At 35.4% G+C, this 25,216-nt stretch overlaps 1 protein-coding gene and 3 non-coding genes across 9 annotated transcripts in view; all 4 read right to left on the minus strand.

Annotated features, from left to right (window-relative positions):
- si:dkeyp-34c12.1 overlaps nt 1-16,518 on the minus strand; it is a 49,937-nt gene extending 33,419 nt beyond the window's left edge. For 2 of the 6 annotated variants that reach the window (NM_001104944.1, XM_005161810.6), the window contains 5 exon segments: nt 923-1,119; nt 1,212-1,310; nt 2,593-2,714; nt 2,870-2,957; nt 4,056-4,480. In NM_001104944.1, coding sequence (NP_001098414.1) covers nt 923-1,119; nt 1,212-1,310; nt 2,593-2,714; nt 2,870-2,957; nt 4,056-4,295 — 746 coding nt within the window. In that variant the 5' untranslated portion in view covers nt 4,296-4,480. 6 annotated transcript variants of the gene reach the window in all.
- mir217-1 (dre-mir-217) lies at nt 6,636-6,733 on the minus strand. The gene has a single exon (NR_034185.1). It is a non-coding gene; the product is annotated as a dre-mir-217 (primary transcript).
- dre-mir-216a (microRNA 216a-1) lies at nt 6,870-6,958 on the minus strand. Its single transcript, NR_034184.1, has one exon. It is a non-coding gene; the product is annotated as a microRNA 216a-1 (primary transcript).
- Nucleotides 7,178-7,254, minus strand: dre-mir-216b (microRNA 216b-1). Its single transcript, NR_030119.1, has one exon. It is a non-coding gene; the product is annotated as a microRNA 216b-1 (primary transcript).
- Nucleotides 16,519-25,216: the final 8,698 nt, after the last annotated feature.

The raw sequence follows: 25,216 nt of genomic DNA on the forward strand, positions 1-25,216 counted from the left end.
AAGTGATACATATGTGCATAAAATATAGATTCTATACTTTTAAACGAAACCACTTACGGGGGTCTAGTGCAATGCTAGCCTTTTAAATCTTAAAGCGAAATTTGATGACATCACTGACCCGGTTTAAGTGGTTTAAGTGGTTAAGATCACACTCACAGGGAGCTTCTGTGATCGCGAGAAATGCAAACGGATGAAGTTTAATGTAGACGCAATGCAAAGTACACGTTTGCAAACCTACCAAAAGGTACAAACAATAATCCCTATTAGATAGATACTGTGGAGATAATTGATCTTGTGTTGAGCCCAATGAGCCGCAAGGGTGTTCCTTTAGTGATACCGCTTTGACTCACACGCTGAAAATACGTGAAACAACAAACTAAGGATATGGTGATGCGCCTGTCAATCAATATGGGTGGGCGGGGGGACCGCACTCCTACGTCAAGTTGCAGTCGATCTAAAAACCGTTCCAATTGGTCCACTGTTTTTATGTTGTTAATTTGAAAAAAGGACTGTGTGTGTTTATATCACCCCAATATGATGGTCTATACACTATATCTACACACATCTGTCTAAACAGCTTGAAAAGTAGATTTTTCACCATAGGTGCCCTTTAATTGTTCAGTCTATAGCCAATAGATGGGACAAACAGATGTATTCCATCTAGATCTAATACAATAAATTTAGCTTACTGAGCTTAGAGGTGTGTAACAGCCAAATTAGTGACTGAGCTATCTTACGACAGACAAAAAAAAATACTATAAACATACAGTGAAATGTGAAATCAGTGCACAGGATTAGAAGATTTAACATGCTTGCTAAAACATGTTGTCAGCCACTGTATCCTCAGGGGTTGAGAGAGGGTGGATTTACCATCTTTCCATAACTTTTTCACAACATACAAACTGTTGGGTTAATACTGTACCTCATTGCTTGTGCCTTTTCCAGTTCTGCCTTGAGTTTGCTGACCTCTGTCTTCTCCTCGGCTATAGTGCAGATCACATTAGCATACTTTAGCTGAGCAAGTCGAGCTTTAAAATCAAGTCCTTCCAGCTGACTGGAGTTCTGGGACCTCAGAAGTATTTTATAGGAAATCTGCTGCATCCGATCACACGACGGCACCTGAAACACCAGTACATACAGTAGCTCATGGTTTAAATCATATTGCGTTAAATCATATTACGAAAATCTCTTCAAATGCTCCCTCAGCGTACCTTAGAGAGCTCTGTTTGTATTTTGACATGGGCAGCAATGGCCAAGTCCCGCATTTGCCTCATTCTCTTCAGAGATTTCTGGACTTCACTTAACTCCAGCTGTAAAGCAGATTAAGATGAGATGAGGCTTAATCGATTTATCAGTAGGGTCGAAATAATAAACACATGCAAACACATCATGAATAAATGAGAAAAAGAGAAATGTGGCATGTTCAAAATAGCATAGGAACTCAACTGAAAACTCAATAAATCACTCAGAATTTCAACCCATCAAGACCATTAAACAACTCCACAAACAGAATCAGCAGCTTTACTTATTAGCCTACAAAGCTGTTTTGACTATTTCTGTCAGATGTCTACAAAAGTCTGTAGTAAGATTTAATTAAAAAAAAATACTTATTTGTTTTATGTCACCATTGTGGTATGTACTTCACTTTTTTATGTTTCTTTTTTTTTTTTGACTGCTGTAACTCTGTAGTGTGGGACCAAATACTTTCTACTCTTGTGATTTTGTGACAGTAGTCTGTTGGGGAAATTAATGTGTGTGTGTGTGTGTGTGTGTGTGTGTGTGTGTGTGTGTGTGTGTGTGTGTGTGTTTCCTCACTCTAAGACAAATGGATTAGTTCTATTTTTTTACATATTCATTAAATTATAGGATGGATAATTTACAGGGGGTTCATATCAAATGGTTTTTAATAAATAAATACGTTTTAAAAACAATAAATGCATTTATTGATATTAACTGATCTGTTAAAAGCATTTTTTTGAGTTAGAATGCCAAATGTTCTCCTCATTTCAAATTTTACATCAAAGTGTTCTTACAATTTATTTGCCCACCGACAAGTATAGTTGCCACATATTCAAATACGATATTCTTGAAAAAAAATTCAAAAACCTGGAGAAAATTAATGCAAAACATGTTCATATAGGACACTATTAACAAGGCTACATGCATGAAACGATTTAACAAAATTTGGGCACAAATGGGTTAAACCTTTTGGGTACTACAATTCACTGCCCAACAAAATCACGATCATAAATTAAAAATGATGAAAACTTTTAAAATGGAGTTATAAGTCATGAAATGAAATGATATTCATATCACAATAAATTTTCCAGAAAAACAAAATCCTACCTAGTTACTTCTCCGACACACAAACAGAGTTTATTAAGGTATCCACAACACATTAGTCCTTTTGTATTCTATTACTGAAAGATGTTTCAAAAAGTATTACTATAAAATTTTATTACTTTTTCTATGGTGGTTTGCATTAGTTTACACTATCCTCTGCTAACCGTGTCCAAAAACATGGTGGAACACAACTCCCCATGACGTAGATTCCCATTCTCTATATGTAATCTAACATAATAAAAAATTGACCTGCGCCTGTTGAACTTGCTTTTTCCTTTTGGTTTCATATATAAACTCCAGGTCTGTGTCTGTCCATTGATATCCCTGCATTCCTTGGATGAAGCTTTCGGGGTCAGCATTCCCAGTTGTTGCTGGACAGCCATGAAAGTAAATGTTAAAGCAATAAAGTGGTATTCCAAAAAAAACAGTGAGTGAGATCAGTGTAAATCTGATATTAGAAAATATAGAAGCATAGAAAAAAATTCTGTAACTGTAAGCTCTGGTGTCAGTGACCATTTGAAATCACCTGATGCAACTATTGAACTAGACCTCCTGATGGACTTCCCCTCATCTCGCTCTTCACTTCCATTCTGAGGAACAGGTTTAGCAATTTCCTTAGAAAGAATTAAATCATTTGGAAACATCATATAAATGATTCTGTATGAGAAAAGTATGATTATGACTATTGCTTTGTTTTATCTTAAGCAACAAAAAATGCATGCATATTTATATAACCATTTTTAATATTGAGTAAAGACAAGTTATTTTTCTTTAGCATTTACAAGCGTCTATGCCTGGAAATATAAAGTTGAAATATTGGTGAAAAGTTTCAGCTTATAATAAACATTTTTGCAAATATGTAAATATTCAGTAATTTTACTTTCCTCACTTTACTTTATAAAGCACAATGAAACAATAGTTGACCATTGTGCTGTACATTCATTGGGTTATAAATTATCAAAAGTAGAAAACAACAGATAAAACAGCATACAGTACAACCAACATAACGCAAAAATATTGAATGCACACAGCAGAAAGAAAGATAGGCCCAATAAGATCAATTTCCTAAAGTTTTTTCTAAGAGATGTAGTTTGAGTTTCCCTTTGAACAAGCATTTATAAGAGATTGTTTTCATATTAATTGTATGTAGATATTCATGTTGTGCACTTTACTGTGGTAGCTTTATGGAAATTTCATCATTCTAATAACAAAAATTTTATATTATGATTTTATTTTTGATACATAATAATGGTTAGAATTTTGTTCAGCTTGTGAGTTAAGGGACAAAAATATTTATATGCATAATCGGAAAAGAAATCAGCTTTATCCAAACCTTTACTAAAACTAATTAAGCTTATTTATTTTATTTTTAGACAAACTGTTGATACAATACCTATAAACCTTTACTACAACCTTGTTTAGTTAGTAGCCAATGACAATTGTCTTACTATATTTGCTAACTTAGAAATAATGGCCAAAGGAAGTTTAAAAAACGGATAATACACACACACACACACACACACACACACACACACACAAAAAAAAAAAAAAAAATATATATATATATATATATATATATATATATATATATATATATATATATATATATATATATATATATATATATATATATATAATAGCAACATCATATTTTAACTGTCAAAGTCATTTTTATACATTTTTGTGAGTAACACGGTTGTGTGTTTGTTTACCTGAGCACGTGGCTCATCTTTGACCGCTTGGTCTGCTGTTGGAGAAGCGTCTGGTTTGCTGAGCTGGTGTATTGTGATTCTTTCGCTCTTACATGGAGGTGTTCTTTCTAACTGTCGCCCTGCAGGTATAATATTTGGATGATTTTTCTCGATTATTGACTGCGCTAAAGAAGGCGCATCGTCCAAATCCAAATTACGCACATTTTTGGTGCGTTTAACCTTTCCTCTCTTCGAGCTCATATGAGCCGCCGGTGTTGTTTAACTCTTAAAATATACAACTGAAGTTAGCTGAAGAACAAGGTTACAAAACCCGACTTACTTTTAAACTGCAAGCAATTGTAAAACTAAGCTTCGAGAGGAAAAAGTGTTACTTCCTATCATGAGCTGATCCGCGGTAAAGTTAGCGGCCACAAGATGGCAATACTAAACAGCAGCTACTTGGCGCTCCTTTATCTCCGTTTTAAAACATATACTTTGCTAGGTAATTTAATTGTATTAAATTTGTGAAAATTATCAACTGGTGTCTCTGTATCGAAATACTGAATTACTTTCATCCTTACTAAAGACTTCTCAGACAGTTGCAATTAGATTTTGGTTAACCGCCAGGGGGCGATCAGTCATTTCTCTGGCTAAAACACAGTATTTACAAAGTACATATTTCAGTCACAAATCATTTAAAAATTATGCATACTTTTTCTTGTGTTGAACATTACAGATGTTTATTTGCTGAAAACTTTGTGATTTATTATATCAATTCAATATTATAACTTGTGACTTACTGGCTGAAAAGAAGTGGATCATGTTGTAAATAATGTTCACTTTCTTGCATATCAACTGTTTTCCTACACAAGACCTGAATTAACTAAATGAATAATTTTGTTTTGCTTGTATGTGACTCTCAATGAGCTGATAAATGTTGACTTGTATTTTATTAATAAAAAAAGTCTTAATTTAATGTCTTATTTTCAGCCCAAAAAGTTATTTAATGTTTTTCTGAATGTTCTGTGTATTAAAGGCATAGTTCACCTAAAAATAAAAAGTCACTCACTATTTACTCATCCTCATGTGCTTACAAATCTTTTTGGTTTTCTTTTTTCCTGCTGAACACAAAAAAATAGGTATTTTAAAGAATACTGGAAACCTGTGAACATTGACTTTTCTAATAGAAAAAAATAAATAATATTGAAGTCAATGCCTACAGGTTTCAACATTTCTTTAGTTTCTTTTTTCTTTTTAGTCTAAAAGAAGAAAGAAATTCAAAGTAAAAATGAGTAAACAATGACAGAATTCATACCCAGTAAAAAAAATAATCCTGTTTGCCTTACATTTTTAAGCTGAATCAAATTAACCTTATGAGTCCATTGAACTTTTATTGTGTTAATCTGACTTAAAATAGCTTGCGTAACTTAAAATTAGGTTAGAACATGATTAACCTATTTTAACAATGTTACAATGAACTTAAACTTTCATTACTAATTGATCATATATATTTTTTTACAGTGTAGTTTTACTATAAATAAAAACAACAAGAACACTTATTAAAACACATATAGGTTAAACATGCCATTTTTAGTAACTCTACATCGTAATCAATATGCCAAATAATCAATAAAATTAAATAAATAATTAAAAAACATGGTTTGCACAATTATAATATAATAAAACCGGTTCATTTTTAATAAGGAATTATCGAAAAGTTTAATAGCATTTAAAAACAGTCGATATTAGGCATGGGACGATAATGGTTTTAAAGGTATACCGCGGTTTAGAAGTCAAGGTATTGAAAACGAAAAGATTTTCTGCTACACTGTTCCTAAGGTATGAGTTAGATTTTTTTATTTACGTTTTTGTTGTTGTTGTTGTTGTTGTTGTTGTTGTTGTTGTTGTTTGTTTTTAGGACAACAGTTTCTCCAGCAGAAAAGATATCCAAAGATGCCGTTTTAAATTGTAAAGAAATCTGTGTTTTTGAAACTAATGAAGACAGCAGAAGTCATTAATTCATTTAAATGATTTTTTTAATATGAATAATGTTTAATGCTCCAAAATATTTTAAATGTTTCTCAAAATAAAATATATTGTGTTCAAATGGGAAAAAAAAACGTTGGTTTTTATCCAAACATTTAAAAAGAATATATTTTAGAGCAGTAATCACAATACTGTGAAACCAAGATATTTTTTATCCCGTTCTGTCAGAATCTTAAACTGGCCCATGCCTAGTCGATATACAGCTATTAAACTTACAGGTATCCTCAATGGGTTTTTTTCTGACATTGACACATGTGAAGGGCACTAAGAAAAAAATGTAAAACAGAATTATAACTTTATTGAAGACAACTGAACAACCCATTAATACAGAAACACAGCAGAAAACAATGTACATTATCTTTGTACAGGATGTCATAATACAGCAATTTCACAAGCATATTAGAAATTCCGTTTGGTGCCTCTAGCGGGGAACTAACTGCAGCTTTAATGTTTGTATAAACTGCTCAAAACAATCACCATATTATTTCTCTTACAATCCACATTGTACTGGCGTCTTTGTATAAGTGACTGTAAGTGAGAAAACTCACAGGTGTCTCTTTCGATGCTGATGGGAGTGCATCAGGAACTGATGGCTCCTGAATATCATCCAATCAGTTCCTGATGCAGTATCACCAACATCAGAAAGTTCTCATGCAGCTCAGGCTTCCAGCAGCGCCAGAGAAACTGAAGTGGGTGAACTAATAAATTATAAACATTCCATACCACAGTTTAACTTTTTTCCACAGGTTTCCCTCTTCTCTTTGATGATATTTTGTCTTGTTTTGCAGGTGCTGTGTGTGACAGAACCCCAGCAGCGCCTGTGAGAGGGATGAAAACACTACTCACAGTTGCCAGCTGAGATTATGCCAAAAATCAGCTGCTCAATAGCAGGTTACTCCAGCAGGGGGCGTACAGATGTTTACGGCCATAAAATGGTAACACTTTACTGTTTTAGCTCCATGGTACAGTTTAAGACGCATTTGATCATCTTTTCGTTAATTAAAGTTGTTATAGTAAAGTAGCACATTAGAGTATTTTACATTAGCATCGACGTAGTCTTGATGTATAAATCAGATTCTCGCAGGTTTTGGGTGTAAACAGACTGCTCAACCTCTTCAGGTCAATGTGAGACTGTAATCACATCACAGTTGCCTGCAGAGATTACCCAGTCAGTTTATACATCTTTAGCAGTTTGGCTGTGATGCTAGTCAATAACTAGCATAGGGGTTGAGTTTAAGGTGAGCATTAACAGTTAACATTAACTTGGTGCATATCAACCTAAAAACCATATGCAAAAAAACAAGTAAAATGCAAAATATTTATTGTTTAGTTTTTAGGGAGTAAAAATATGCTAAAGTCATAATAATGAAGTAGCCTAACAGGTGTTCTGTTTTGCAATAAACATCCATTCATTCATTTTCTTTTTCGGCTTAGTCACTATATTACTGCGAGGTCGCCACAGCTGAATGAACCGCCAAGTTATCTAGCACGTTTTTACGCAGCGGATGCCCTTCCAGCTGCAACCCATCTCTGGGAAACATCCATACACACTCATTTACACTCATACACTATGGACAATTTAGCCTACCCAATTCACCTGTACCGCATGTCTTTGGACTGTGGGGGAAATCAGAGCATCCGGAGGAAACCCACTCGAACGCAGGAAAAACATGATAACTCCACACAGAAACGCCAACTGTCCCAGCCGAGGCTCAAACCTGCGACCTTCTTGCTATGAGGCGACAACACTACCTACTGCCCACTTCGTCGCCGCCGAGCAACACTCATCCATTTTAAGTGTTTAAAAGTGTAAAAAAAAAAAAATAGGGTAGAGCTGTGGTTCGTTGGTTGTTGATTGGATTTTTTTTTTTAAAAATGCCTAAAAAAATAAAACAGACTAATATTTACATTTACATTTTTGTATTTTTTAAAAGTTTTCACATACAGATGATGAGTAAAAGTTGTACTCGGATTTACACGGATATGGTAAATAAAAAAGATTAAAAAAATAGCATAATCTGCAGTATTGTTTTCAAAAACTTGCACATTAAGACCTGTTTTTAATACTTTTTTCTTAAAACCCCCAAACACCATTTGTGTAGATAACTGGCCAAAAGAGTTTAAGTCCCCAAACTAATTCGTATTTTCATTTTCTTGACATTATTTCATGACATTTTCATGAGATGATTTCATGACATTTTCATGACATGCACGGCTAAATTTATTTTCTATTGTCACAAATCATCAGACATTTACCAATCAATTCGTAACTATGTTATGTTAGTAGCAAAATTAATTTTCTATTGTAGCATAGCATCAGTTAATCTCCTCTCAATTTGTAACTATTTTACGTTAGCGGCTAAATTTATTGTCTATTGCCACATACCATCAATTAATTTCTCAATACGTAACTATTTAATGTTAGCGGCTAAATTTATTTTTTATTGCCACATATCATCAGTTAAACTCTTAATTCGTAACTATTTTACGTTAGCTGCTAAATATTTTTTTTATCACCACATATAATCAGTTAATCTCTCAATTCATAACTATTTTTTTGTAAGCGACTAAATTTATTTATTTTATATTTCCACATATCAGTTAATCTCTGAATTTATAACCGTTCTACATTAATGGCTAAATGTATTTCCGATTGTCAAATATCATCAGTTAATCTCCTCTCAATTCGTAACTATTTTACATTAGTGGCTAAATTTATTTTCTATTGCCACATATTAACAGTTAATCTCCTCTCCATTCGTAAATACTTTACATTAGCGGCTAAATTTATTTTCTATTGTCACATATCATCAATTAAACCTACACAGTTTCATCACAATTCGTAATTTTTAATTTAGCAGCAAATATTATTTTTATTGTCGCATGTCATCAGGTAATCTCCTCTAAATTCGTAACTATTTTACATTAGCTGCTAAATTAATTTTGTGTTATCACATATCAATAGTTAATCACCTCTCAGTTCGTAACCATTTTACATAAGCTGCAAATATTATTTTCTATTGTCACATATCATCAGTTAATCTCTCAATTTGTAACAATTTTACATTAGCGGCTAAATTTATTTTCTAATGTTACATGTCATCAGTTAATCTCCTATCAATTCGTAACTATTTTCCCTTAGTGGCTAAATTTATTTTCTATTGTCACATATCATCCATTAATATATTCTCAAGTCATAAATATTTTACGTTAGCGGCTAAATTTATTTTCTATTGCCACATATCATCAGTTAATATTCTCTCAATTTGTAACTTTTTTACGTTAACAACTAAATTTATTTTTTATTGTCACATATCATCAGTTAATCTCTCAATGCGTAACTATTTTACTTTAGCGGCTTAATTTATTTTCTATTGTCACATATCATTAGTTAATCTCATATATATTCATAACTATTTTACATTAGCAGCTAAATTTATTTTCTATTGTCACATACATTCATTCATTCACTTTCTTTTCAGCTTAGTCCCTTAAATAATCTGTGGGGTCGTCACAGGGGAATGAACTGCCAACTTATCCAGCACATGTTTTAAGCAGAGGATGCCCTTCCAGCTGCAATACATCACTGGGAAACTATTGTCACATATCATCAGTTAATCTCCTCTGAATTTGTATATATTTTATGTAAGCGGATGCATTTATTTTCTATTTTCACATATCATCAGTTAATCTCCTCTAAATTAGTAACTATTTTATGTTAATGGCTAACTTTATTTTCTTTTATCACATTTCATTAGTTAATCTCCTCTCAATTCATAACTGTTATACATAAGCAAATAAATTTATTTTCTATTGTCACATATTATTTGTTAAACCTACAGAGTTTCAATTTGTAAGTATTTTACGCTAACAGCAAGTTCGTATGAATTTCTGACGTTGGACAAATTATTTTGTTTAGGGGTGGGGTCAGGGGCAGGCCTTCTCTCCAATTATCCCAACATTCTCATAAATAAGATTATACAAATTCATTCAAACAAACATGATACAGTTACATTATTCTGTGATGTCTTAAAGGAGATTTTTTTTTTTTTTCAAATGGTAAAATATAAATATTTTGATTTTGCTTTCCTCTATGAGACATTTTCTGCCTAAAAAATACAATTATATTAAATTTAAACAAACAACCTAATTTGTTAGTTTAAATTCAGATTTGTAGCAAAAGATTTAAAGTAAATTGGCACATTGCCACTTTAGCTCTCAATAGTCTTTAATATCACTCACAGTCAAAGTTGCAGTGTGCCGATTGTCTTTTGATCTTTTGCTATAAATGTTTAAATTATGATCGAGCACCTGCCTTTGAGATTTTCTGGATGTGCGCACATTTCTGTTTTTTGTTTGTTTAAATTCAGCTCATATAAATTGTTTGCAACCAGTCAAGTTAAATAATTAGTCAATCAAATGAATATTTTGTGTGTATAATGAATAATGCAAAATTTATAAAAAGTAAAATGGAATTTTTCCTCAACTTGTTTAACCTCATACTATTTTAGAAACAATTTCTGGCTTAGTCCTGAAACGAAACCAATTACGAACCAAATTTTTTACTGATCATAGTTGTTGTAATATTTTGTGTGCATATGAAGTGTGCCGTAAACAAACAGTCTAATCCGTTAAGGCCGAGAACGGACGCGTGAGGGGCAGTTTAGCCTCGCCCAGCTGGTGAGCTGAAGGGCGTCTCCCCAAGGCATCTGGCGTGTGTCCCCCAATAACCCCACACTCCTTCGACTACACACACACACACACACACACTCAGCAAGAGCGTGATCCCTGCTGCTATCAGGGCCCACCGGTCGCCATGGCAAACTCACAGGAACCTGAGCCTGTATTGTCCGAGCGTCCGATGTGTATGTCCCACTCGCTGTCGCTTCTTTAGAGTCACAGCCCGGGTCCTTTGACACCCCTGAACACTGCAACAAATTGAGAAAGACAGAAGAATGGAGTGAAGGAGAGGGAACGAGGGAGGGAGAGAGAGAGAGTAGCCGTTGTGTGTTTGCTAGACTAAGTCGTGTAGGCCAGATCAAAGGCCAGCTCCTCCAGAACTTGCAGACCTTTTTACAAAGCACGAGGGGCTTAGCTTTTGTGGGAGTTGTATGCTGGCCATTTCAACTAGTGGTGGAAAAGTGATTTAGTACTAAACACCTGATAGCCATCAAAGAAACGGGACAAGAAAAACGTGAGCACTTAAGGGTGTTTCGGTTTATCTTTAATCAAACTTACCTGAATTAAAAACTACTTATGCAGATTGAGTTTCAGCCATTATAAAGCATTTTGGGAAAATGTAATTGTACCAAATCGATTTACTGGGATGCAGTTGTAAAAATTCTAAATAATATGTTTGGTAGTTTAAGGTTCGAAGCATCAAAAAGTGCCATTGTTTAAAGATAATATGGTACGATTAAAGAAAGATATTAATATGTGTCTATATTTTGGTAAATTGTTACCTATTACATAAAAAAAAACTTACGAATGTAAATACTTAATACGTAAGTTGCCCTTATATATTAACCATGGTTCTTATCACAAATAATAAAAAAATGGTCTTGTAGTAACCACAACTGAACCATGGTTCTACTACACTAACTATTGTTTAACAATCGTTTGTAGAAAAACTGATTATACAAATACTATGCCAAAAAACGAACACTCTACTTTTAAGGATTTTGATCAAAACTAGGTCAACAACAGCCCATGTTGAAAATAAAGGGTTAAATGGCGAAAAAAATATGACTGAAAAAAGAGAGATGTTTTCTTGCAAATTTTGTTCAGCGGATAAGCTGGACGTATTTAGCCATGTTTCACCTGCTTCACGATTCATTTTAGATTTCACAACAGTAAAATCCATTATGTGTTTTTTTTTTTTTTTTTTTTTTTTATGAAACAAATACCTGCCCCTCCCATTAATTCCCTATTGGTGCATGTTTAACAAATGTCAATATTTTCTGAAATCCCCGTTTATTTAGAAGAATATTAGAATTTTTGCAATTACATTTTTCCACCATGCCCATTAGACGCTCTTTTGTATCCTTCCTTGTTACTTATTTTTCTCCAACCACTTTCCTCCCCCTTGAACTGAAACGAGATGTGTCAGTTGGCGGTCATATTCAAAAGGCTTTTACTGTACAATGGTGTTTCTATGTGAATTTGTTTGAGCTTTGAGTTGAGGTGGACCCCCTGTGCTGAGAGTGGTATTGTTAGGGAAAGGCTAGAACTTGGGCTTGACCAAAGGGTGCGTGTGAAGGGGACAGAGCCATTCCCAGCATCTCCTCTCACTGTAAGGCAACATCTCAAGACTTGAGTTTGCCCACAAACAATCGCGGCAGACTTGAGCAGGGATGACATTTTTATTTGTCACAGACCTAAAGTCCTAAATACTTTCCCACCAGGGGCAGAGGGTGAGAGGAAAAAAACAATTGGAAAAGTGGAACAGCTTCTCTGGCAGTGGTCGTGGACTGGGACCCCCCTCTGTCGTCATATTGTCTGCTAGAAAATTGAAAACAAAAAAAGACAATATGACCAAACCTTGACAGAAGGATCCATGGTGTTGCACTTGTCTCATTAATGAGGCCAGCTTTATTGTGTACTCTGAAGTCTTACTACTCTAGACGTCTTGGACGTTTTCATAATTAGAGTAATAGTCATCTTTAATTAGTGATAGCTTACGGAGAAAAGGAGGCTTTTGTGATTGGGCCCCCTGCCGGAATTTAACCACACTATAATCAAACAAATGTCCCAACAATTACAACATAACCTGTCGTTTATTTTGTACACAGTAACACATACTTGCACATTTACGCATTCACACTTTGTCTTGTGTATGATTTTAAAGCCGTTTTTTTCTCCCAGCTGTGTTGCGATACAATGTATCGATGTCTAAAACATATTATGATAGTAACATTAATGCATTAATTTAATTGCACTGCTATAAATTTGTATAAAAATAATTACACATTTTCCTAAAGTATATAAAAATAATAGTTAAAAAAACTGAAGGAAGGAAAAACACAGTGGATAGATTGTTTTTAAATTATTAATAATATTTAATAAAAAAAAAAAAATAAATAAAAAAAAAAAAATATATATATATATATATATATAATACATTAGTATTAGTAGCAGTGGTCAAGCTTTGCCTTAGTGTAGAATGAGCAGATGTGCTTGTACAGTAGTGGCTACTACTATCAATCAATGCATGCATTAATGCAATCAACTGAATTACAGGCGGTGCCATATGGGCCAGGGGCCCATGGTGACAAAGCACATTTTTGCTAAATAAAAACTCACTGTAAATGAAAGAAATTGACAAAACATACACTTTAAATTAAAATCATCTATTTTGAGGAATATATCATAATCGTAAAATTTAATCACTATTTTAGCAAGCACTTTTTTACTTCTAAATCCATCAGTCGAGCCCTGTCTGCACATAAATGTGCAACAGCGGGATTAATTTTGTATATTAATGTAAAGGCATCTTACCTTGCCTTTTCCTCAAAAGCGACAGTGCCAAGACGCCAGGGCCTTCTACTGCAAACACACACACGTGTACTAAACGCCTTTCAGCTCTCGGCGTGGTGAGAGCATGTGCTGCTAGCCTGTGAAATCCCACCCTATTTCTCTGATTGTAGAGCAGCCACGACTCTGCTTCTTCCAATGGCCCCCCTTCATTGATCTATGTTCAGCCTGCCTGATAGGCTTCCCACCCTGCAGGTCACTTTCTTCCTGTTTAACCATTGCTTGGTTTGCAAGAGCTGCAATCATAAGGAGAATTTTTTTTCAGATAGAGTGAGACAGATGGAGAGAGCACTTCCCTTTTCCCTCTTTCCCCTTGTTCGGTCCAGCGGGACAGGAGGAATGTAGTATGTTCGTGTTAAAGTGCACTGAGTGTATGTGGCCTGGTTCAAGAGGTGACTCTGTTCAGTAGGGTTATGTTTACGGTTATTCCACACAAATAATAATGCAGGCCATTCTAAGTTTCTGTTGGTGAGTTCGGGTTAATGAGATTACGCATCAGTTTTGACCATTTATGTTTAATTTGTATAGTAGATCTGCTTTATTTGGAGTTTTTGGAATTTGCATTTTAGTTTTTTTTATATTAGTCTTTTAAATTCAATTTCATAATGCCAAGATTACCCATGATTTTTGTTAAATCACTTTGATGATTAGCATTTTAATAGTGTTAATTAGTTTTTGTTGTTTGTTTTGTTTCGGTAATTTCCTTCAGTGCTACAAGATCAAAGGACACTTGTACCTCTGAATAGCAGAATGCAAATAAACCAAACTTTCAAACTATTAATTAAGGAATTGGAAATGGTCAATTTGACTTGTGCGAACAATTCCTATAGTAATTTGTTGAATTCAGAGGATATAAACGCGAAGTAGAGCGGAGTATGCAAAAGGGCATATTTCTGTCTGTACCTTGCTGTCATTATGGCTGACTATTTTAACACATTTTTCGCAAAGTAATGAATTTTAAATAAGCTCTACAGATGAATTAGTGATCACATTGCATGCCCATGCCTTTCGGTTTTCATAGCGAAGAGTGTATTAGATTAGAACTTTATAAAAACTGCACATTTTAGCAAAAATCGCAATGTTAATGTCAGCACCTGTAGTCTGAATGACCAGAAGATTATTAGTACTGTAGTAAAATGGCTGTATCAGTGAAGATGGAGGCTCTTATCGTATGCGGTGGCCCAGCCGGTGGCCTTCCCACACTACCATTTCTGCTCTTGCTTCATGTTTTAACATTTTGTTGGTCGCTATCACAAGGTATGGTTCAGAAACACCTGCCATTTTTCTCTTAGGACTTAGGGGGATGGAAAGTCGAAATCTACAGTGAACTGCAGTGCAACACCTACTGTACTATAGACTTTCTATTGCCATGTGTTTTTTTGTTTATGAAATTTTAACAGCAATATTACATTTTGTGAAAGTATTATCGGTTTACGAGGGAGGTTTGAGAATGAGATGTGCAGGTGCAGAAGCGCAGAGTGAATAATTTCCAGAAGGTTCACAAATCTGTCGGGTGGGTGTTGCCCTGCTCTGCCTCCAACAATTGGCTCGCTGCACCTAAGACGACACGAACATCTTTGAATGGCTTTAAAACCAAAAATACTTGTAAACAGCCTTCACAAAACATTTGACGTAAAACAAATAGCATAAACCAGAAGAAAATAATACAATTAGAAGGTAATTTAGGAATGATTAAAACACTTTTAGGTCTCCACATGGTGATATGAGATGCTTGTTTATTACATATTAAGAACATAAAAAGAGTCCTGCTCAGAATACGAAGAGGATGGTGTGAGGGGTGTATTGATTAGGTGTCGTTGGAGTCACGCTATAAGTGACCTTGGCCCTATCAGGGTTAAACTTATTACCCTCTGACTTCTTATGACCCCCCTGACCTTTGGTGTGAAAGCAAATAACGCTGAAAGATGACCATCGGTCAGGCCTCAATGGCTTCCTATTGACCAAACACACGCACACAAATACAGCGAGGGGCCAAAAAGGGCTTATGTCCAGAGAGGCACACTCCACAAATAATGCCATTAACCAATCAATACAAGAGACAGAAGAGGGGGTGGACACACTGATTTTAGAAACGTGCAGCCTGGAAATGCATTCTCCATTTAAGAGATTATGCATAAGTGTGCCATGCTAATATCTGGACTTTAAAACTGAACTTTGTTTGGCAGAGGTTTACCGTAAAGTTCTGTTAAAAAAATAAGTGCAAAAAAAATTGTTCACAAATCAATATCTGAATAATGGTGTTCTGCTTATTTTATGCACGTTTCATCGCTATGACAAGAGTAATGGCTGTGTAACAGGCAGCATGGTCAAATTATGTTAAAATATATCAATGTATTGAAGTAGAAAAAAAGAGTTGTGTAATTGAATTTCATGAAGTTATGATCAAGTGTGAGGAACAAAATATTTTGCACAACAGCATCTGCTGTTCACTGTGGAGTCAAAACATAAACGGTTGTTTACTACTTTACAGCCCAGAGAGCAATGCAGTGCATAAAATATTCAAGGGTGGATTTAGCCGATGCAACATTACCAATTTAGGATAATTAGTTGAACTAAAAGTGAAGTGGAAAATCTGCTTTTGCAATGAAATATGCAGTCTTATCCAACATTTATAGGTTCTATTTCATTAGTAGGACAAACAGAGTAAGATCACAGACAGCATCGCATTCACCAAAAAGTTCTTTTGAACATACTCCGATAGCAACAAGCCAAAGAGAACGTACATGAGAGAGAGAGAGCCGAAGGAAGAGGGGAAGAAAATCAGAAAGAGAGGGAGAGAGTACCTCGTGGATGCACTGCAGTGGTCAGCCAGGGTGGAGGAGAGAGGCGTGACGCCCAGGAGATGGAGGAATAGTACTCCATGCCTAGAGTGTTAGGAAAAGAGAAGGCAGAAGAGGAGAGGAGAAGAGAGGACCACTAGCTTTAGCCCTGCTACTGTTTTTGCCCTGCTGCCACTGGCTGAGAGCGAAGGGAGCATCTGATTGGAGGGTGGGGGTTCAGGCCCCTCCTCGTCATCCTCCTCCTCTCTGCAGTCTGCGTTCCCGCCTGTCAGGGTGAGTTAGCCGAGGGAAAGAGAGATGCAGCTCCCCACTCTACTCTTCTTTCACCCCCTCCATCATGGAAGGATGGCAGGTGGGACAAGAGCTGCTGGAATGACCACAGCTACCCCAACGCCCTCCTTTTCTCTCTTCTTTCCCTTACCAGACTCTTTCAACTTGTAGAGAAACTAATAAATAGCAACTACACAATATGACATAGCAAGGATACGAGACAGAAATATGGAGGCGAACTAAGAAAAAAATGACTGTGGGAGCAGCAAGAATTTCAGGGAGTTGGTGGATGAGTGTCAGCAGGTTGTCAGGCAATAACAAAGCAAACTGAGGAACACGTTACAGTTCACAAGAAAAGAAAAAGGGAAAAACAAAGGGATAGGAAGGAGAGAGTGGGGGCCCGACTCTTTTCTCAACTCATTCCCTGCATTTTTTTTTATTCTTGTTCCATTCTTCTCTTTCTCCATACTAATCATGGCGTCTTCGGTTGCTGCATTTGTCATCTGTATACGCCACTGGACATGCAAAGTATTGATTTTTTTTCTGTCCACCTTCTATTTGGCTCCTTGCTCTGTTTCCTACAATGTGAGGACTAAACCATAAAAAAGTAGGCCTGAAACTGAGAGGAAAGTAGGCAAGAGTGTAGCCAAATGTAAATGTTTAAAAATCTAACATTGAAAAACCCATACATTGATCACTATTCCTTTTACTTCTCTTCAATGTCAACGGTGGTTTTGGGCCCAAAGAGAGGCATCTGTTTGAAAACAAGTGGCAGGAGTATCTTAAATCTCTGCTACAGTCTCGAGAGGCAGTACAATGCAACATAAGTAAAGATTCACCCACTTGGCATAACATGCAGAACACAGTTTTTTTATTCCAAGACAGTAACTAGCCAAGCTCAGGGTGAAACATGATTGAGAGTTAGCTGTCATCAGATAAATTGGTGGCGTGTGCCATCCGCTCCAAGGGTCATCACAGTTTTTCATGACCAGAAAGAACTTCTTTGACCGCAACTAATGCTGTGAAGATGCAAGGCATTTTCTGAGGTGACCTCAGCCCGTGTCACCGTAACCCTTTTCCAATTCGCTTTCAGTGTCCTTAGTGTCCAGCAACCTTTAACCCACACGTGTCCCCACCCCCAGGCCCCAGGGGCCTTGCCCTGCAGAAGGGTTACGTGTGCCAAAGGTCCCAAGAGACTTAAACCCTGTTGTCATGGAGATAACCTTAGGGAAACAGAAGTCCCTTAGCAGTTACATAACACTCATGACCAAGCAGAATTTGGCTTTTTTTTTTATCAAGTGTTTAGCTACAAAAAAAGAACAAATCCTGGTGAAAATATAACACTGGTAAAGGCCCAAATTAAAGTCGTAGCTAGAACAATTCTGCCTTTCAGAACCTTGCTCAAGGTTTTTTTATCTCAAAACTCTTTGGAAAATGTTAGCTTGCTGCATTTGCTAGATCAGGTATTTAGTTGTCATGAAGAGCTGCAAGGAACAATGACAATTAAACAGAATAAAAAAAAATCTCTAGGATGTAGAAGTCTGTAAATTGTGAATTTATGCACTCAAAAATTAGGCAAACAATTTCATATTAACTTATTGATAATGATTGGTACACCTTTAAACTGCAAGGGCTCTAGAATTTTCTTGAAATTCTCCGTTATTTGGGATCAAACATGGTCAAGTGTTTCAGGAAAGTACTATGAACTCCTGTGGCTCTAATGCACCACTACTAAGCTAAAAACGATTTTTCGGGTGCTGACAACCCTGTTAGGGCACCTGATCGCTGCGCCATGCATGAAGCCTGAACCTCGTTTACAATAGGGCCAAAGCGGGAGGAAGCAATAGGGAGGGCTGTTGTCGCAGCCCCCTAACACCGCACGCACAGGGGCACAAAAGCTACAGAGGGTGGGGGTGGAATGAAGGTTCAGAGGGAGGGTGAACTACGCCATCTGCCATAAAGCTGGTGCATGTGGGTAGGGGTCGAAAGGGAGGGGCCACGCTGGTAGGGGTGTGTTAGCCCTAGATATGTTCGTGCAAGAGATGGACCGGGTCTTCCCTCAAATTAGACACGACCCCCTGAAGTGTAAGCCGCAGGAGACGGCCAATTCCTGCCTGCTTGCCTCTGTTTGCTTAGCAGCTTGATAATTAGAGAAATTAGGGACTGTCTGGAGATTAAACAGTAGAAGAAGCACACTCCTATTATTTTTCGCTTCCCTTCCTCTGTTCTTCCCCTCTGCTGTCCTTTTCCTATCGCAACAGACAAAATGTGCATCAGGAAACAAATATGATGTCAAGCATTCAAGTCATTCATTCACATCATTGGTTTGGACATTTTTCTTGTGCACATTGTAAAATATAATGAGTTTTTGGATTTATAAAAACACACTCCCTCCCTCACACATCACAAGAGCGCCACGCACAAAGGGCAGTGGTTCACGCTCTGTGGAAATCAGGGTGACACTTTTTCTTTAGAAGGATAATTCTGCTTTGCACCCCGATAAAATGTTTGGGTTATAGAATTAAAGCATTCATGCCTAACAGGTTTTGTAGAAATTATTGAAATTTGTATTGTGTAAAGGATGAAGAAAATATGCATGCTTTGTTTAAAGCATATATGCACCACTGTAGGTTTGCAAGTTCCTTGCACTTCACATACTCAAGTAATCACTAGCATTCTCAAACTTGGTAAATACAAATTTGCGTGGAACATAATGGCACATTGCACTTTGAGAATAGCAGTGAGTTACTGCACATGGCATGGAACCATGACCACAGGTTCACTGCATCTTGAAGAGCGGTCCAATTCCACTTCGTGAAATGCTTTGTCATAGCGCCATCTAGTGAAAAAAACAATGTATCACTATACATAAGCACAATAATGTTTAGAAACCAAATTATTTAAACATTTCAGTGAAAACTGACCTTTAAAATACAGCTTTCAGTTTTGAAGACCTAAGGAAAGAATTGTTTGATTCAAAATAGGATTCTGACAATATTGTGCACATCTGAAAAAACAAAAATTACCTAAACCCCAAAACTTAACTCAAGAGAGGTGACATGTTAGTTTAGTGGTTAGTGCTGTTGCTTCACACCAAGAAGTTTCAGACACCAAGAGTCCTTGTTGGGCATTTCTGTGTGGAGTTTACATGTTTTCCCCATTTACGTGGGATTCCATTGGTTTCCCCCCACTGTCCAAAGACATGTGCTATACACTGTAAGAAAAAAAATCGTAAAAAAAGGTCAAATGACTGGCAGCTATGGCTGCCAAACAAAAATCATAAAATTACGGTAAAATGTCTTTGTTGAAATAAAGTGCAAAAAATAATAAATCTACATATATTTTCATTCAAATGTTTACAGAAAAACACTGTTATTTTACAGACTTTTCCAAAATTATTACGATCAAATCCATTCAATAAAGTTACACACTAAAAATTTTACCAAGAAACACTGTTATTATACAGACTTTTCCTAGATTATTATGATCAAACACCATCAATAAAGTGACTGCACTAAAAGTTCAAGAGAAACTTGAATTTTCCCTAAATCATTACGATTAGACAACTTTAATAATAAGCCAAGACATGCTCATGGTCGTAGTTTAACAGTTTTATTTTGGATGAAAAAAATTTGGAAAAAAAACAACAAACGAAATCCAACTGATTGTAATTCTTACAACTATAACATTACAGTTGTTACAGTTTATTGAATAGTGTTTATGTAAAACATGTAGTGGTTTAAGTTATATGGAATGATTCAGTTACAGATCTTAAATGAAATGGAACTGTAACGTTAAGGGGACATTGACAAAGAAGTGCAGATCCAAATGCAGGTTTATTACACAGAGATGGTCAGACAAACAAAAGTCAACACAGGGGCAAACAGATGTAACATTATGCAGGGAATCCAGAGTCATGGTCAAATAACAGGCAAATGGTCAGTCCTGGCAGCAAACAACGTAAACCATTAACAAACAAAGCAAGGCAAAAGAAGAGAAATGCGTCATAATGTTCACAGTATAACAAGACTAAGTAATTGGTCTATGCTGCTTTTAAAGTGCATGTAATCAGTTCATAACGATCCTCTGACTGTGTGTGTGTGCAATCAGCGGAATCCGGAACAGGTGCATGTGATGATGTGAGCGCACTTAGTGTGTAACTTTATTGAACGGATTTGATCGTAATAATCTAGGAAAAGTCTGTAAAATAACAGTGTTTTTCTGTAAACATTTGAATGAAAATATCTGTAGATTTATTCTTTTTCGCACTTTATTTCAACAAAGACATTTTACCATAATTTTATGCTTTTTGTTTGGCAGCCGTAGCTGCCAGTCTTTTGACATTTTTTGTACAATTTTTTTTATTTATTTATTTTTTACAGAGCAAGTAATTACAATTTATTACTTTCATTTTACGTCATTTTAAATGTACTTCATAAAAAACAGGAAAAACACTGTGTAAAAATACGGCAATTTCATTGTATAAAACAGACAAATTGCTGTAATTTGTCATTACTTATATAATACATAAAATAACAGTCAAGCTGTTAATTTATAGATATTGTTTGTAATTTTTACAGATTTTTGAATATAATTTAAAATAACAGAAAAAATACTGTATAAATAATACTGTGATTTCCCTGTATAAAAAAACAAAAATGTCAGTAATTTGTCTTTAATGATAAAGTACCTGAAATGAAAGTCAAACTGTGAATTTAGAGAGATTGTTTGTCATTTTACTAAGTTTTACATATACTTTTAAATGACAAAAAATTACTGTAAAATATTTAGGGATATTTTCTGTATTTTTTTTTTTTTACAGTGTAGGTGAATTGAATAAGCTAAATTGGCTGTAGTGTATGTGTGTGAATGAGTTTGTATGGATGTTTATCAGTGATGGGTTGCAGCTGGAAAGGCTGAAAAAGTTGGTCGTTCATTCCGCTGTGGCGAACCCTGAGGAATAAAGGCAGTAAGCCGAAGGAAAATCAACGAATGCAATTTCCTCAAGATGATTGCTTGAATCTATCCTATTCTAACCCTTTAAAAACATTTTAAAGATATATGTACAAAAAATGTATTTATATTTCATAATATTGTTTTCTTGTCACCTACAAAATTAGTTAGGAGAAAATACTGTTTTCAAGTATAGAAAAATAATCAAAGCATGTAAGTATTTTTAATCAAAACCTTAGTAATATTATGATAAGCAAGTTCAGTCATGTAAATTCAGTCTCATTTCCTTTTGTAATTACATTATATGAATGGCTTTTGACAAGCAATGCAAAAAAAAAAATGTGAAAAATAAGTAAATATGTTTTCAAATGATACTGATGACACACTATGTGAATTGTTTATTAACTAAATCTGCATTGTATATCAAAAAATAAATAAAATTGCTTAAAGCCTTTGGATGTTGTTTGTGCATATTGGGCACATCGATAGACTATTCTGGTGCTAGTCGAAAGCACATCCCTCCACCTTGCTCAGACCAGACCATCCGTCACAATATACACCGCCCTGTCTCAAACACAGACTTAATATGTCCTGCTGTCATGCCCCCTGGTGACTGTCAAATAACTACAGTTTGTAGATTAAAGTCGAACAACAAAGGACAGACCCAACCTGATCCTGGATCAGCATTGTTTGAGATGCGAATATTGACTAACAGGGTGGGACCTTACTTTGGGGAGTGGTTAGGCATCTGTCATTACGTCTCTTATCCAGTAGAGGACAGAATGAACACACAGTCACACACACAGAAATTGTTAGCGCATACAAAAACAACAGTATTGAAATGAAACAGATTCTGTATGTCCTACATCCTGAACAATCTTTTGACACCTTAAACTTTGAAAGCTGTGCTGAAATCTATGATGTCCATTCAACAAAGGCAGTTTTGCAGCCAAATAGCTGTAAATCCGAGCCAAACACCATTAATCTAGAACATACAGAACCTGCCATAACATTGTCCCCAACCCATCAATCATGGGTGCTCTGCAAGGTCAAGAAATACATCGAGAGGAAGAAAGATGGGAAAGGACAAAAGAAAAAGGAAGGAAATAGAAATTGATGAGTTAAAGAAATCAAGTGCTAAAATAGCAGTATACTGTTGTGTGGTTGTGTTTTTTTTAAACTATGGTTCTGTTTTGTTTATACTATGAATGCTTGTCTACCAAGAAGCTAGCACCATGTTCTTAGGGTCAACCCAGATGTTCCAAGAGTATTCTTGAATACTGCTGGAACGTTTTAGGTATAGTTAATGCTGGTCTATAAGATATTATGATCACTGAGAATTTGTTCACATTTGGCAAATTTGGTTCAGTTTAAACAAACTCTGGGGATATCTGGGGATACTAAGAAGGACAGAATAATCAAGCATACCTGTTTTTTTCTAATCAGTCACAATATGCCCATTGCAGTGCAGTACAGCCATTGGGAACATATTACATTTCAGAAGATCTTTATTTCATGTGTGACAGAGGAATCCTTGGCATTGTTTTAAATAATTAACTCATTTTAAGCCCTTCACAAGTTCTCAGGTGGTAAAATATAAAATTATATGTACATGCACATAACGAGTTTGTGTAGCCCAGGACACAGCATTGTTTTGATGTTTGATAAGTTCCATCACAAAATATAAGTCTTATGTCCTTGTTGTTGTTTTTTTTTTCAAAGTTGTTATTTTGGGCAAGTATTAAAAATGAGTTTAAAAAATTAGAATCTAGCCAAAATGTATGTTTTTTTTATTCTTTCAAAGTTGTTATTTTGGGTAAGTATTAATAATGAATCTAAAAAATGTGAATCAAACCAAAATGTGTGTATGTTTTTTTTTTTTTTTTTTTTTTTTTTTTTTTTTTTTGGTGTGATCTGGACCAAAACAGGGTCTCCACAGGGTCTTAAAAAGTATTAAAAGTTGATAAATCAAATATGAGAAAATTTAGCCCTTAAAAGGTATTAAAAAGTCTTAATCATGTTTCTACGAGGTCTTAATTTTTGTTATCCAAAGTGTTTGACTACAAAAAAGCATAAATATATGTATTTTCCTCCTAATATTAAAAACTGCATGCTTGATTCATGTGATCAGTTTGGGCTTGGGCGCGTATTTTTTTTCAAGCTTTGTTTCTTTCAAGCTTATCTGAGTTTAGTTGCATGGTTGTGCTCCATTGATTTAACTACAACTGTTTACTAACAACTGTTTATGTATATGAAGTTAAAGGTTTGATACCGATTAAAACTTGAAGTGTTGATGAGGTCTTAAAAAATATTCTGAGAAGGTCTTTTAAAAAGTCCTAAAAAGGTGTTGAAATTATCTTTAGGATTCCTGCATATACCTTGCTAGAGAAACTCAGTGTGAACACACCTGCAGTATTGGCTCTTCCTTAAAAAAAGACAAAAATAATTCTCATCTGAAATTAAATGTTATTTATCACATTCAGCTAAATGTACAGTATAATTCATGCTCATAGTTTAAATGATAGATGTTCAAAGTAGACTTTAACAAAATGTCACTAAACCATACTGAATGTTGTTCTATAGCTTGTAATCATAGGGCAACCCCTTTAGGTCCCACATAACACCTTGTGCTAGAAACAAATTGAGCTATGTCGAACTATACAAAGTGGGAAATTGCTACAGCAAAAGCTATTTGAATTACTTTCATGCTTTCCTTAGGGCAAAAAGTCTTGTGTGGGGGCTGTAGAGTATTTCTTAAGAGGAACTTGTGGCCAAAAAGATTGAAAACCACATTATCCTTAGAGAATACACTGCATTTTAATGTCATTTTAAAATCTTATCTCAGGCTAAACTAATAAACTATAGAGTGAGATAGTGTTTAAATGTGTGTATTGTTGTTTTAAAATACTTTTAGTTTGAAAATACTCCTCATCCGTACTGGCATTTTTAGCCCAAAACACATGAAATATGAGCATTCACACTTACTGACAGTAGTGGATGTGGTCAGTATTTTCACCTGGGAATGATATTACCAAAGGCCACCTAATCGATGCGAACCGGTGATCGGTAAGTAAAGAGCGGAAAGGGGACCAGGGTGCTGGTTCACAATTAACTGTCAGGCCACCGGAATATGGTGCTCACTGTGTTTCCTATGTCAAGCCCCCCCTGCTCACCGGGTATGGGTACATTTTGCCAGCATCCATACTTGCTGTCTACTCCTTGTGTAATGGTTAAATAAATCAGGGAATAATATGCAATAGTCCAGAAGACAAGTCAGAGAGCGATAATGGACATCCGTACCTCTATTTTCAAAAGTTTGCGTTTTAGTCCATCTACACTAAAACAGAACACCAGCATTTCCAAACTACATTCGGGTCTTTAAGGTTTTTTAAAATGCTCTGTTTTTTCAAGTCGAAGATGGAGTAGTATGGATACAAAACATAACAAAATGTACTGTATGTATTTTAAAAAGCAAATGCACTGTTGTAAAAGACACCTTGGATAATCTTTAAAAGAACCTCACAGGTGCTTAACAGGTTTTTTTATGGCAGTGGTGCTACAAAGCACTGTGACCACCGT

Source organism: Danio rerio, chromosome 22, assembly GCF_049306965.1.
Source record: "Danio rerio strain Tuebingen ecotype United States chromosome 22, GRCz12tu, whole genome shotgun sequence".
Taxonomy (NCBI): domain Eukaryota; kingdom Metazoa; phylum Chordata; class Actinopteri; order Cypriniformes; family Danionidae; genus Danio; species Danio rerio.